The following is a 15,922-nucleotide window of genomic DNA, read 5'->3' on the forward strand; positions in this document are numbered from 1 at the left end:
CTATTCAATCATTGTCGTGCTTAAAAAGAATGAATAATTTGATTCTCAAAATGCGTGCTTTCGGCAATTTCTACCCGAGCCCTCGGCTTCCGTTTACAGGAGGATGGAGCCTGATCATAGATATGACCACAAATGTGGATTACCCAGGCTTTAATTATTAAAGCTTGTAATCGAAGACTTGAAAGACATAAATTGTGATTGTTGCAAAACGAAGACTAATTTTATTTTTGTTATTAATAAAATACATCATATGATACAAAGATATTCACTGAAGACTTATATTCAAAAATAATTTGCCACAGAGTGACGACAGGGTGCCTAAATACTGCTGTAAATGGGCGTACCCTGGTAGAGCTGGGCGTATGAAATAAACAAAAAAAGAGAAAAGTAACTAGCCCAATGTAAAGCCAAAAGATCAAATTGGGCTTACAAAAAGAGGAGATCTCTTTTTATTTCACAACTAAAAACAATGGCTACCATAACTGGTAAATCCTAGCTAGTAAAGACTTTCAACTGAAAGAAGTAAATGTCACAAAAAAAAGAAATAAGTTTCATCTTACAGTACGTTGTTGTAACAAAAGAATAGTCCGAATTTATTTGAGGCCAAGGGTAGGCATACATTTCAGGGCTTTTTTTAAAAGTCCACGGACAATTTACTCACGATTTGGCTCACATTTAATTTCAAGTGTGCACGTTACCCTCTCTATCAGATGTTCAGAGTAAGTGCGTGAGAAGTATGTGTCTCAAATCAAACGAAACTATGAGAAATACGATGATTTTTTTGAAAATTTTATTTCAATTATGAGTCAATTGAATGGCCCATTTTTAACTCTGTTTAGATTTAAGGTGCCTAAAGCTGGGGTAAAAAGTATAACAGTTATAGTATGGTTTGAACAAAATTGTTTGATCGCCTAGAAATACTTACTTTTGAGGCACACAGGCAATGTTGTCTTGATTCTATTTAAAGTTTAAAGTTCAATGTAAGATATATTGCAGCAACATGTATCTCTGTTAGTATTTTCTTGACCAAGTGTGATATAGTTAACAGCAACAGCAATAATAACAACATCAACAGCAACAACAAGAGTAACAAGAGAGGGGAGTAGGAATATAGGTACACGAGCTTGACATTATAGCCGCGTGCTATGGCCTAATAAACTCCTTGTAAACATCATGCAATAATACACATAACAATCAAACGTATAACTCTATACGAACCTACTTTACGAATACAAGTTCAACGTGGGGCCAGTCTTATAAAATATAAAGATATAATGTCAAATCTATTCAATCCAAGCAGTCTTTCTTAGGTACGTTTACACCAAACAAAACTAGTGCCTAGAACAATAGCAAGAACTACATTATGTGTTCCTTTTGAGGTAAGTTATTCCTTTACTGCAGGAATGTCAAACTGGCGAGCAGCGGGCCGCGTGCGATCCCCCGATGTTCTAAAATTAAGTGAAAATATAAAAAATTGTTACGAAGAAAATAGCGCTTAAGGAAGATCGAACCTATACCGTAAACACAATTCCGTTAACCCTTTAACTACTGAAGACAAGTATACACGTGGCCCAGTGCCTTTAATAGAGGCCTGAGGGCTATATAAACGTGGTGACTACTTCCGGCAACGTTTAGAAACTCTCTGTGTCACGTAATTTAAATTGAACCCAATAGCGGAAACCTTTAAAAGAGCATTCCGGGTTGAGATGTTGTGGATCATACCTATCAAATCAAATTTGTAAATTTAATTAGGCTCGCGTGAATTGCTCGTCTTTTAAATGATTTTGACAAAACTTGTCTAGATTTCTACTTTTTCTGTCTTTGTCACCTACTTTTGTGGCCAGGGCTAAAATAAACATAAAGGGTAGCCTTCGTTTGGGAAATGGAAGGTAAAATACATGGGAAAATCACCGAATTCGCTTCCAGTTCGTCTAGATTTCTACTTTTTCTGTCTTTGTCACCTACTTTTATGGGCAGGGCTAAAATAAACATAAAGGGTAGCCTTCGTTTGGAAAATGGAAGGTAAAATACAAGGGAAAATCACCGTATTGGCTTCCACTTCGTCTAGTTTTCTACTTTTTCTGTCTCTAACACCTGCTTTTATGGCCAGGGCTAAAATAAACATAAAGGGTTGCTTTCATTTGGTAAAAGAAAAGTGAATTACAAGGGAAAACCACCGAATTCGCATCCCTTCGAATGAGAAGATAGTTCGCCTGGTCAAATAACCCTCCCTATGTAACCCTCAAAGTACCTCAGCAATTTATGACGAAGGAAAATGAAGTAATGAGACGAAAAAAAACTAACGCACTAGGGGTAGCTATCTGGGCCCATAAAGCTGAATCATCTCCATTTTTATTTTTTCTTTATCTAATCTAATCAGTTTTAATTTGAAAAAGGATTTAGGTATTTACGCAAAGAAGATAAAACATTAATTTTACTTACCAAACATTTACCGCACACTGGTTTCCTGAGTCTACCTTTCCTTCTTCTCTGAAAAAATAAAAATAAGTTGAACGTTTTTTTTTTTTTCGGTTTTACAAAACTCAATGTAAATAAACAAATAGAAGGCACGTCTTTATAAACATCTTGTAAGCGTTAAAGTAGTTTTTCCAATTATTTTAACTATTCTACGCAATTTTGGCGCATTTCCAGCCTGATTCTTTGCATTGGTCACTGGATCTTAATTCTGAATAAAATTAAGAAATTACCAAATTAGAAAATGTTTTCTGAAAATTCCAGTAAGAAGAATACTGGACTGGAATGTATTTCAAAAACATTAAACCCATTTATAGTCAAATTTTTACCATTTTATAGTAAAGATTCCAATTTTTTTGCAGCAAAATAATTTGAAGAAATTAATGCGAGAAAATGTGGAAATATTCAATCGAGAAAGTTCATTAGAATAAAGAATATACTTTATTACTGATTTAATTTGTTGTAGTTGGTTGATTTATATCCATATCATGGAATCTCGAGTTCTTAAATTCTTATCCACCTTCGCAGCTTCATTTACCAGTTTTTGAAAGAGAATTTGACTTAAAAAAGTTTTTTAGACTCGGTCAAAGTACTTTTTTTTCCCCTTATTTAGTTGTGGATGACAGTCAGAAATTGTTTCTGTTAAAATAAAACTGGGAATTGCTCCTGATGGGCAAAAACATATTTCTGAATTTACATTCTTGAGACAAGAGGTAGAAGTTAGTTTTTTCCCAATAAAACATTATTTTAAAAATAGAAGTCACTTCTTTTTAGTTAGTTACTTTGTTTTAAATAATTTGTCAACAAAAAAGTAGATCAATCTTTCAAAATAATAGTTTTTATCATTTCATTTATACAATTGATGATTTAGATATTATTTTTCCAAATTTCCTGTTTGCTCTACGAGGGGGTACCCAAAAATAACCGGAATTGCGTTGCCGCGCATGGAGCTTATGTAGTACGCATTTCTGCCGCTAGACGTGTATAGCGCAATTCCTTGCCAGTTCAGTCCTGCCTGTGTTGTCTGCCTGGCTTGTTCTGTTCATCTGCAGTGATTGTTTTTACCAGCGCTGTTTTGTTCTTTTTTCGTTTTTTATGATGGCAAGTTTAAGTGAACAACGTGCAGCTCTGAAATTTTGTTTTCTACTCGGCAAAAATGCTGCTGAAAGTGTTTTAATGTTGAAAACAGCTTACAAAGATGACGCTATGGGAAAAACTCTAGTATACGAGTGGTTTACTCGGTTTAAAAATGGCGACATGTCGATTGATGACAAACCTCGTTTTGGACGTCAATCAACTGCCCGAATCGACGAAAATGTTGAAAAAATTCGAGAGCTGGTGTTCACAGACCGTCGACAGACAATTGATCAACTGTCAGAGAGTAGTGGGTTATCTTGGAGCTCGGTTCAGCGAATTTTAACGGAAGATTTGGGGATGAAAAGGGTTGCTGCCAAGTTTGTTCCTCGAGTTCTGACTGACAATCAAAAAGAACATCGAGTTGAAACATGTCGTGCTTTGAAATAACAGCTTGAAACTGATCCAGACTTTCTGTCAAAGGTTATTACTGGTGATGAGTCATGGTGCTATGGTTATGACCCAGAAACAAAGCAACAGTCGAGCCAATGGAAGACGTCATCTTCACCCCGACCAAAAAAATGTCGTCAAGTCAAGTCAAACATCAAAACAATGCTGATTTGCTTTTTTGATGCTAAAGGCGTAGTCCATTCAGAGTTTGTCCCCCCAGGTCAGACCGTCAAACAAACCTTGTATTTGGAAGTTTTGAAAAGATTGCGCAATAGTGTTCGCCAAAAAAGACCCGATTTGTGGCAAACAGGAGACTGGTTCTTCCACCACGACAATGCACCTGCAAACACAGTTTTTGGCTAAAAATGGCATGGTTCCGCTGCCCCACGCACCTTACTCGCCTGACCTGGCTCCGTGCGACTTTTTCTTATTTCCACGCATGAAAAAGGGCATGAAAGGTCATCGATTTGACAACATTGAAGAGGTCAAGAAAAAAACGAAGAAGGAGCTGTCAGCCATTTCTAAAGATGACTACAAAAAATGTTTCGAACAGTGGAAGCACCGGTGGGACAAATGTATTAGTTGTAATGGAGAGTATTTTGAAGGGGATAAGGTAGGTGCACGTTTGCTCTAAACAAGATCCTTAAATCCAGAAATGTCTCTCGAAAACATAAAATAAACGTCTACAAGACAGTTATCCGACCGATAGTTCTGTATGCTTCGGAAACTTGGATACTGAATGAGAGTGAGAGCAATCAACTTCTTGTGTGGGAAAGGCGTGTGTTACGTAAGATTTACGGGCCAAATCTTATAAATGGCTCGTGGAAGATAAAAAGTAACACGGAGCTGAAAGAATTGTTTGCATCGCCGGATTTGGTTGCCGAGGTAAGGAGCAAAAGATTGGCATGGCTGGGACATTTGGAAAGAATGGACGAGGATCGAGCACTGAAAAAGATTTTCCGGAATTGGCCAGAAGGAAGGAGGAAAGTGGGAAGACCTAGAAAGAGATGGTTGGAGGATGTGGAAGGAGACCTCAGAAGGCTTGGTGTGAGGAATTGGAGAAGAAAGGCCACAGATAGAGAGAGCTGGAGGCAAATTACTAATGAGGTCAAGGCCCTTCAAGGGCTGTAGTGCCATGTAAAAAAAAAAAAAAGGTTGTTCTGTAAAAAATTTGTAAATAAATAGCTTTTAAAAAATAATTCCGGTTTTTTTTGGGTACTCCCTCGTATAATATGATGAGTAAACAGAAATGAATGGAATATTCGGGTATCTCTAACGAATTATTTAAATTATTATCATAATTGCTGATATTATTACTTTTTTTTCCCGTAATTTTGTAAATTTCGCAATGTTGTAGTAAGATTATTTTGTAGTTGCTGAAGTTAACATTTTAATTATCTTCTGGATTTGATACTATACAATGATTACAATTTTTTTTAACAATAATTATAATAAATACTGGTTTTTTGGCTAATTTGTAACTGTTTAATTAGCATTACAATCTGAATACGATCTCAGTTGAATAAAAATATTCATCCTCGGTAGGAGGTTACCACCTTCAGCAAGACCTTAAAAAATTGCTTCTGACCATAAAATAATTTTTTTCCCCATAATTAAACGATTAGTATTTAGTAATTACAAAGTTTGGCTATGTAAAAAGAGTTATTAATACGAATTATTTAGTTAATATTTTAATTTTGTATTCTGAATTATCAATTTGTGAAATTAGAAGCCTTTTTTGGCAGATATGAAAAAAAGCGAGGTCTTTTCTAAAATTAATCTTATCAAAATTACAGGAAGATGTTGGCTCAAGGCAGCTAGTCGGGGATACCAAAATTATTTTTGCAAAATACTTGGAGAAGAGAGGAAAAGACCATTCAGGGCCAGCAAAGAAGATTGTTGAAGGAATCCATGTGAGAATAAAGATGGACGGCTCTGAATGTTGAAGATTCATTGATGAGGTCTCTGATTGGGTAAAAAACTCTTTTTCTCTTTGAAAATTATTTATCATTTATCAGTAAATAAAAGCAAAATAAATACTTGAAGCTTAATTATTAATTACAGAACATAATTTAGCGGAGAACTGGTTCGTGTAAAGATTCACTCATGTCCACCTATTAGAAAATTCTGAGGCCTTCAGACCCATCTTGTTGTCTAAGAGTTGCAGATAGAGTATAGTAACTAAGCTTGTGATTTAGAGAGTTGGGACTTGAAAGCAGTGGATCGGATGAAACTTTTTTTATTTGGTTTCCAAGATTTCGGAAATAAACGAATAATTGAGAAATGGAAGCTAACAACAGAGTTTGTATGTCCAACAGCTTCTACCATTAATTCTTACCGTTACAGATTTTAAGTAATCTTCAAAGATTGGTTGATAAGATTCCTAAAGAACAATACACATTAATTTTACATCCATAAAGTACAAAACCTTTGAACATCCAAAAGTGCACATCTTCCGTTCATAGGAAGCAGTAATCCTTTTCTGGAGATGAGAAATCCAGGGTAAAACCCCCCCTCAAAAAAAGTTGTCGAGTTTGCGAAGATATATTTCCAACATGATAGCGATTCAGCAGGTACAATGACACTTGTGTGGAGCAACGTGTACAGAATTTGTGGGACACTAACTTTTAAAATGCTGTTGCTTATACAGTGCAAATTGAAGGTCTTGGGGAGTGAATTTGATTGGAAAGTTTGACTTTACAAAGCTGCCATTGACTGGCTTGAAAAGGTATTGAAACTAGACTGGTGGTTTTAAAGGCAACTAGCATGAAAATGGAATGCGGGTGTTACGTTTCTAATTAAGGTAGGATAGATAGATAGCAATCTTTGGCCCTGAGCAAATACTTTACCTCACATCACAAATAATAATAGAACCCTAGGATAAGATTGCTGCAGCTGCCAATTGTAATTATCAATCTAAGAAAGAACAGAAGAACTGGACAGTTCCAAAAGAATCGATCTGATGAAGAAAAAGAATTAAGGCTTTACGCTGTTTTGGAAATACGAGGATGCTGCAGTTTTGTGCACAATCTTGAAGTAATGAGAGCACCCCATTTTTCCCTGTGCGGTAGAAATACATACCTCTAATGTTTGCTTAAAGGAAAAATGAAACAAATAAAATTATAAACGTTAATGCAGCATAACGGTAAATATAAGTAATGATGTGCTTTTTTTCTTTTGGAAGCCGCTTCATCGTTTAAAATGTATGAATGTTTCGTTTTAGTTTTTCTATACATACATACATACTAACATTACGGAGGCGCAGTCATACGTCAGCCGAGGCGGGTGCACCTCTAGGGGTGCTGTGTGAAGGCGGCGGTTCTCTGGGTAAATCATTGCCGCAGGAGTGTGCGGGCCGCCCCAATATGAGCAGGATATATTAAGGATATGACCTGCCATATATATATATATATATATATATATATACGCTCCTGTCTGCCCAATGTATCACACACCAAAACTTCCAGCTGCATAAATACTTGTCGCCCCTGAGGGCTGAAGTCGACCCGCCTTATATATTCCAATGCTGCCACCCGTATACTGCTCTTCTACTAAATTTCTCTTACTTTACTCTCTATCTACCTAGCATCCCACTCTCTCTTCTACTATCTACAACTCCATCAGCATACCTCCTGAACACAGTGCTGCCACTTTCATTCCTCCTTAGCAACACTATGCCTCTCTTCTTCTCTTCCATCAAAAAAAAAAAAAAAAAATAACCTTCCCATTTTCCCGTACTGCGGTATTGAATTATTCATATTCAAGTGTCGTGTCGAACAGTCAGTTAAATCTTACTATACTACGCCCTCTACTTAAACCCTGCAACTTAACCGTCAACCCCTTAAATTCCACCCGGTGACAGAGTGTCTGGGGAGCTATTTAGAACAATTTGTTTTTCATAGTTATTACCATTGTAATAATAAAAAAAACAAAGAAGAAGTCAATCTTTGGATGAATCATCGTAAAAGAGTTCGGAAACATTGATTTAGGAGAACGAGATGCCTAAAATGGAAATGAAGTCTATTTTCTCTGTGACAGCATCACGGCCGGCGTTCTGAATAGAATACTAAAAAAAATTTACCCAATTGTTCTCGGATTGAAGTTAATTAATTTATTTGAGCTGGTGTGTACTTAAATGGGAGATCCCTAGTTCGAACCCTGAGCCTCCCGTCCATTTTGGCCGTTAAGTAGTCTGAAGAAAACTACATTACTGAACTTTTCTTCACCGAAAACTTGGAAAATCATAATACTTTTCTTCCTAGTCCTACAGATGTCGTCTCCATTCATCCCTGGTTCTTACCAATCTCCCTGAAGTGTTAATAGCAACGTGTCGTAGTTTATAAAGATCGCCATTATTAAAAAAACGAATCCATTAAGGAGTACATATGATATTAGAAAGCTCATTATCAATTTTGTTTGTATCACTGTACAGCTTTAAGCAGCAATGACTTTTTTTTTATCGTTTATTTAGTTACAATCAACGCATTGTACGAGCATAACATATAACTCGCCGAGTAGAGAAGTTACCCAGCGGTAACACTCCAATATAATCTTTTTTTCTATTGATTGACTCTCGTCATCAAAGAGGAGATCCCGATGCCACTGTCTTGTGTTGCCTGGAAATATTCTGGAAGATAGATGTTGTACAAGTGGGATTGTGATGAGATTGAATGTTAAGATGGAATTTTCTGTGACGTGTTTCAGCCACTTGTGTTGCACGAAAGGAAGTCTGCGTGAATGGTTTGATTGGTGACGTAGAAAGGAGCTGTTTACTATAGAGCGAAGAATTTTAGACTGCAAGGAGTGGATTCTTTGGGAGGTTTGAGCGTTTGGTTGAACCCTACAGTTCGATACCATGTACGGGCTTTAATAGTCTTACATAAATAAGTCTTTTGTAGTCCACAGTGAGTTTTGATCTGTTGTCTAATGATCCTTTCACTTGTCGGAAGCGTCTGTTGAGTTCTGTTCTCTTAAGTCGTGTATGAGGATTCCATGTAAGACTTCTGTCAAGGTAAAGCCCAAGGTAGCGGACTATGTTGACTGCTGGTAAAGGGATTAAATTGTAAAAGACAGGAGGAAGAGTGATGCGTCGAAGAGTGAAGGTAATGTTTTGAGATTTTGTCCCGTTCAGTTTGATAGCCCATTTTTTGAACCATAGCAATGACTTAAAAACAAAATAAACCTATAGAATTTACAGAATCAATCAAGAGTTATTGGTTCAACGTGAAGTGATATCTACTCCTCTACAAAGCATATGTCTTCGACAGCGCAATCTGCGAAAAATTGAGCTACAATTTAATTAATAAATAGTAGCAACCATTAGTTAGATACCTCACTAAGAATGTTGCCTGTAAAATTTCTTTTTTTTTTAATTAAGCCTTTTTTCCCCCAGAGTGTAATTCTTCCAGATTAGTAGAGAAGGAGTATGAGATGCTAATAGGGGAAGGTTAACAGAATAGCCAATTGAATGTAGTCCATAGTTTTCTTGCTTCACTAATTTGTACCAAATAAAGCTAGCACTTGGCTGAACTATGTAACCTAATTAAGTCCGAAAGAAGGAAAAGTAACTGTAGTGTCTCCACGTAGGGCCCAAAAGTACACAGATAATGTAGCTTGGGAAGTAAGAATGCTTTAATATAACTCACATTCCCCTTCTACCTTGGAAAGGGTTAAAAACTTTATGCTGGTAAAGGCTTGTTTCAGAAAGACAATGTTAATTTTTGAACAAAATGCACTAGTGCTTCTAAGTCTTGTTACTTGGATATATATATACAGGACGAGAGCTGTTGCAAGGAGGCCCCAGGGACTTGTTACTTTTCCAGAACCCCATCTACTCTATTAATTATTCCAACAAAAAGAACAACCCAAACACTCTCTATCTCTCTTAGCTTCTTCTCTGCACAATAACTTCGCTTTTCTATTTTTCTCCATTTTCCTACCCATACCTGGGGAATGTAACTTTCAACTCCTTTGGTTGGTTCGATATTTCTATAGTTTGGATTTTTCAACGTTATAACTTTCAACGAATCAAAAACATGGGGAAAAACCCGAATTGAAAATAGAATCATCCAATCTAAGGGCCATTTTGCGCGCTTTCACATTCCATTGTGATCTTCTTCACAATACAAATGGTCTTCCTATTGCACCATGCTGGGGTGATCTAGAACTTCTTGATGTCTGAATTCGACAATGTAATGTAATTGTAGCTCAGTGTTAAATATTTCAGTAACTACATACCTATTTCTCTAATTTAAAGTTATTTTTAAGTAGCAAAAACACTAGCGACACTTCGACAATACGATGTTAACTGTTCAAAGATCATAAAAACTGGTTATGATTTTTCTTTTCTTTTCAGGGGTCGTTTTTGCGACAATTGCCATACTTTTCACCTTTAAATGGTTATTAAATAAGTTAAATAGAACTAATTATTTTTTTACCTAAGTGTTAATTATTAAATATGGAGGGCCCCACGGTAGCCGAGTGGTTAGAGGCGAGACGTGCGAAGTTAATATGTATTGTGGTACTGGGTTCGATTCCCCGGTCTTAGGCCTTGGATTTTATTTAATGGTTAACAAAAGAAATTTACAGTAAAGTATGTTTGCTAGGCGCCTCCGTCCACGACACCTAATTGGTGGTTGGACGTTAAGCCCTGCCTGAAAAAATAGGCGATTACTTTACTATTTTTACTTTATTAAATATGAATTTGAGAATAACTATCAAAGAATTAATCCAGTAAGAGTTCATGAGATAAATTCTTCAAGGCAAATTTGCTTTTGCAACTCAAACGAAATGACGATTATTGGCAGAATATTGTCATCTAATACTGTTCATTATTTTTGGTGACTGATTCATAGGACTGCCTGTTTCAGTCATGATATATTTTTATTATGCCGAGCTTACGACCTAGGGACTAGGCCACCTTCAGAGCTAATTTACAATGTAATATTTTACATCATTAAAGGGTTGGTGTGTCTTCTGTCTTGAGTCCTTAAGTCCATGAACAGACAAGACAGAAGACACACACCAACCCTTTAATGAGGTAAAATATTACATTGCAAATTAGTCCTGAAGATGACCTCGTCCCCTCGAAAGTTCGTCTTCTACTACTTTATTGCTAAAAGAAAGTTTGGCTCCTGCATAGTCCATACTAATTGGAATTAGTATCATCTTCTACTGATCTCAGTGCTGAGAAATTGAGTACTTCTATCTAACTTCATGTTCCCGCTGCTCTTTGTATTCTTGGTATGCCATCAGGAAAAAGGTGGAGCCACTAGCTTTAGGGTTATTTGTTAATGAGCAAATCCAGTGTGGGCAGTTGAAGTGCCTCGGAGAAGCCAAATTATTGTCTTATTTCTTAGTTCCAAAGCAATTGGATAGCGCCTTTTCTAGTTTTGATTTTTGAATGGCTACGCTTGTAAGGATCGACTATCTTTCCTTCCAGCACAGGTTTATGTTCTAGCATTCGCACTAGCAGATTTGGTTCCTGTTTGTGGATACTTACTTGCATCCGCCCTAAGACTGTGAAATATGCTTTAATTTTAGAAATTTTATTCGATCATGAAAATAAGAATAGCACAATTGATAGAAGATAATTCGACATGAACGTAAAAGAAATAAAATATTTCTAGCTTAGATGAAGACAACAGAATAGAGTATTAATTTCTGGCTAACGCATGTCTGTATTAACAACTAACTTGCAAAGATATTTTTTTAATAAACAGAGTGAACAAAACAGTCGTTGCTGTAGGCGAGCTTTTTATTATTATTATTATTTATTGTTTTTTTTAGGGGTAAGTTTAAAGCGGCGCGACCTAGGACAGGTCCTGAGCATAATTTATGAGAGGCGGCTGAACCCCTGGGGGTGGAGCATTAGTTAGGACCGTCGTCAAGCTTAGTGCTGCGCTCTTTCTGTTTTTTTTTAACTATATGAACACAAGACTTTACAAAGTAGATGACTGTTTTTTTTGTTTTAACCTAGTATGATGAAGGTGAAAGAAGTGGGCTTAATTTGACGGCGGTGTAAAATGATATTTAGCACGGTATGTGTACGGAGAGGCGGTGTAAATAGTGTGGGAAGGATCGTACAGAGGATAAGCCCCCCTTCTGGTAAAAAATAAATCCAGTGACGACACGGGTAGAGGAATATAAAGTTGAACGGGGCCAACAAGGAGGCGGGTACAATAAGAAAATTGTGAATCATGATCATGTTGCTCTTGTTTTAATATCCTGCCTTGATTATATGTGCGTGTATGTCTATTGGCAAGATGTTTGTCAGTCTGTAGCAGGGAACAAAAAATAAAACGAAAATATTAGTACACTTTTAATATCATAAGCCCAATATGTAAACAATATTCCAGAGTTAATAACGTTGTAACCTCCCTTTGGGGTCTGTTCAAATATTAAGAGTATTATTAAGGCACAAAAAAAACATTGAATCATAAGGCAGGTTTGTTTTGAAATTCAATGATATTGTGCAAGCTTCGAGAATGTTCCAAATCGAGTTATAGAAAATAATTATTGTTCCCCAGTCGTGATTCCCAATAAGTTTTAATTAAAAATTTTTGTGGTACATAATATTTGGGCTTTTTCCATTCTAGGGTGACCCCCTACGGCACTGGACGCTTCATCTAAAGCTGCTAGTACAAGCTCCAAATAAAAGTTATTAATGTGAGGAAGCATAAAACAAAATTTAAACTAGAATTAAATTTAAATTTGGTGCGCAATTTTCTAAAATTCTAACAAAGATTGCCAGATAATTCGTGCGGTTACCTTCTACTTTCATACTTTGAATTGAAAGTACGTATTTTCAACTGTGGCAATATTATTCCAAGTGTTCCGTCTTGTCGTATCCTTGTCAAAGTTCCAGCCCTCAGAAGTTTATTTAATTTTAGAAAAATGATATCTTTATATCCTGTTTATAGCTATTCAACTTTTGATTTGCTTCTTCGCCACCCACAGCTTTATTTATTTTTTTTAAATAACATCCTCATCTTATAGGGAACATATTTTTTACAACCTTAGCAGAAATAGTCACCATTTCTCTTTAACTTTCAACATTCAGAGGTCCCAAGACTGGTCTCATCAACGTCTTTTCTTGATTTGGAAGGTTTCCTGGTCATCAGACGTTTTTACGAAGACTGAGATCCTTTTTTTTTAAATTTCCTTTATGCATAAAGTTTATTTGAGTACCAGATATATCGGTTCCTCCATGCCACACGAAGTTGTAGTCTGACGAATACAGGTTCTTTCCCCGTCGGCCAATTAGAGTGCTCAGATACTAACTTGGACAGCTTGCCTCCAATTTCGATTCCCTAGACCAGCGTTTCGCAACCTGTGGAACGCGTACCACCAGTGGTACGCGAGTTGCTTGTTGATGGTACGTGAAAAATAATTAATATTGGCGGACATAAAAAATTTAAACAAAAATTAAAGTATAAAAATATCGTAGAAAGGTTGTTTCCTATAATAAATACAAATTATTTTAATTAATAATATTATACTGTAAAGTTGTTAATATGTACAGTAATAAGGTTGGGCTGTCTCAAGATATACGAGAAAATATAATAGCACATTTAACAGGATTGAAATTGTCTTTCATGGAGTATTTTCCAAAACCCGAAAACACAAATGATAATTGGATTTCAAAACCCTTCTATAAAGAAAATTTAGGGAAAGCTACATCATTATCGATAAATGAAAAAGAAAATTTAATAGAATTATCATGTGACAGAACTTAAATAACTATGTAAAAATCTGCTTAAGGAGACTGATTGTAATGAGTAAGCTCTATCCAAGCAACATTAAATTTAATTGGTACTTACAGAGGTAGTTGAATGCTAAAAGAAATAAATTTAGAAGATTTGGGCACAAATATAATAATCCTAAAGAAGAACTTTGTAAATTAATTAATAATCTTGAAGATTTTGTTTTAATAAAAAGTTTTAAAACTAAGATCTTACAGTTTATAATGTGAACATGAACTTGGAACTCCATTGTAACAGATACATTGTATCTCTATACAAATAAAGATAATAATAATAAAATAACACACTCGGAATAACAAATTTCACGAAATACAATCATTTTTACGAAGTGGTTCAATTTAGCATGATGTACTACCAAGTGGTACGCAAGCCAAAGAAGGTTGGGAAACGCTGTTCTAGACATATCTCAACAAATATAAAAATGCACTTTACGTCTCCTACAACGACTTACCAATTATCGTAATCGCATAAAAAAATTTAAATGCTATTGGGTAGATAATAAATTTTAAAATAACAATATTTATAATTATCTATTTTTGATTGTTTCATTTTGGGAGAGAATTATAGTCAGTATATATTGAATGGAAATAGACGAACGACTGAAAATGTGCTGCAAATGTAAAAAAGATAGAAAAGGCAATGCTAATAATGATTACGTGTATACAATGTGAAATACACAGAGCGCCTAAACCAAAGAACTAGCAAGAGAAATGGTGTGTTATTGCTTAGAAAAATAGAGTGATTTATGTCATATAATTGGTACGATCAGGTAATAGGTGGCTAGGTGGCTAGTTTACCACATGGCGCATATTCTATTCGTCATCATGTTCCAACATGTAATAAATACTATGTGTGGGAACCTATCACCAATCTCCTTTTTTTATCCTGACTTTTAAAGTTCTTTTTCTTTTCTTTTCACTTCCTGTAATAATAATTATTTTTAGATTGGTATTTATTTATAGCTGAATACGCTAGTTAAGAATGTAACAATTACTTAATGTGTTTTAATAACAGTATATCCTGTTTGTTGAATTGTACTATGAGGAGTTGATGCGAAGTTTTCATATTTCACTGGTAAAATATTGTTAAAACATTTTGTAGAATCAGATTGTTGAAAAAAGAATCACTGGACTATCTTCTAGTCTCAAGGTTTTGTTTCCCGAATAATAAATATGATTGGGGGGGAAAAAATGCTGTGGAAGGAATAAAGGACATTCTGCCAGAGGATCAGTGAAAAGAGATTAGATTAGCCGAGGAATGTATTAAGAATGAGCAAGCAGAGGACCCCCAAGACAGTTCATCGAATGTGTCACAGAGGGAATAAGAAATAAGAGTTCAGACCGACCTTGTCACGGCTGAAGATGGCTCAGGATGGTATGCAGCCTCTCCAATTAGGTGTTGTGGACGGAGACGACTAGTAAACATACTTAACTGTAAATTTCTTTTATTAACCATTATATAAAATCCAAGGCCTAAGACCCAGTACCACAAATGCATATTAGCTTTGCAGGTCGCTCGGCTACCGTGGCGCCTCCTGATAACAGAGTTTCCTAATTCGCGAGGGCAGCATTTCTTAGAGATTGCAAAGTCCTCTAATTTTATCAGGTACCACAGTAATCTTCTCTTGAATTACCCAATGAAAACTTGCTCTATTAACTTGCTACTTACCTAGCGCAGTGGCATTATCGTAACCAATGAAGGCCTCCTGTGGTGCAATTATTCTGGTTGAAAACTTTTACCAATTTTTTTGTGCATGAAGACTCATTTTGACCGACAAATGACCCAATGTTATCTTTAGTTTTTATTGATTTTTGGGAAATATTGAGGTGCGGTCAATAAATTCACAAAGAAATTTTGTTTCTTCAAACCAACGTTTCGGTAAATATATTTCCTTCTTCAGGATTTTGTTAAATTTGTGGTGTTTAATGTTTAAGCTACATCATCATAACTTTAAATAAGATTTGTATTCCATCTCTACTTATTTCCTTCAAATAATGCGCTAGCTTACAAAATAGAAGAGCACTTAGGGCCTACGATTCACAGTTGTTCAACAAACTAATACATAGAAATTTACGGAGTCGTTGTTTATTTGTTGTTTTATTTGAAACGGAAGTTATGGTTTAAGAGAGGACAGCAAGTCATAGCTGCCAGTTCTATGT

General features: G+C 35.7%; 1 protein-coding gene and 1 pseudogene across 11 annotated transcripts in view; one reads left to right on the top strand and one right to left on the bottom strand.

Annotated features, from left to right (window-relative positions):
* LOC141450936 (uncharacterized) overlaps window positions 1–15,922 on the bottom strand; it is a 246,972-nt gene that overhangs the window by 45,400 nt on the left and 185,650 nt on the right. For 10 of the 11 annotated variants that reach the window (XR_012456444.1, XR_012456443.1, XR_012456445.1 and 7 more), the window contains one exon: window positions 2,443–2,490. The exons of the other annotated variant lie outside the window; for it this stretch is intronic. Coding sequence is in view for 3 of the 10 variants with exons in the window: in XM_074121867.1 (XP_073977968.1) it covers window positions 2,443–2,490 (48 nt within the window). In the remaining 7 variants the exon portion in view is untranslated. The remainder of the gene's footprint in view (window positions 1–2,442; window positions 2,491–15,922) is intronic. 11 annotated transcript variants of the gene reach the window in all.
* On the top strand, window positions 15,429–15,593 carry LOC141451578 (U4 spliceosomal RNA; annotated as a pseudogene).

This window comes from Rhodnius prolixus, unplaced genomic scaffold, assembly GCF_049639745.1.
Source record: "Rhodnius prolixus isolate KJV_2025 unplaced genomic scaffold, Rpr scaffold_8, whole genome shotgun sequence".
Classification (NCBI taxonomy): domain Eukaryota; kingdom Metazoa; phylum Arthropoda; class Insecta; order Hemiptera; family Reduviidae; genus Rhodnius; species Rhodnius prolixus.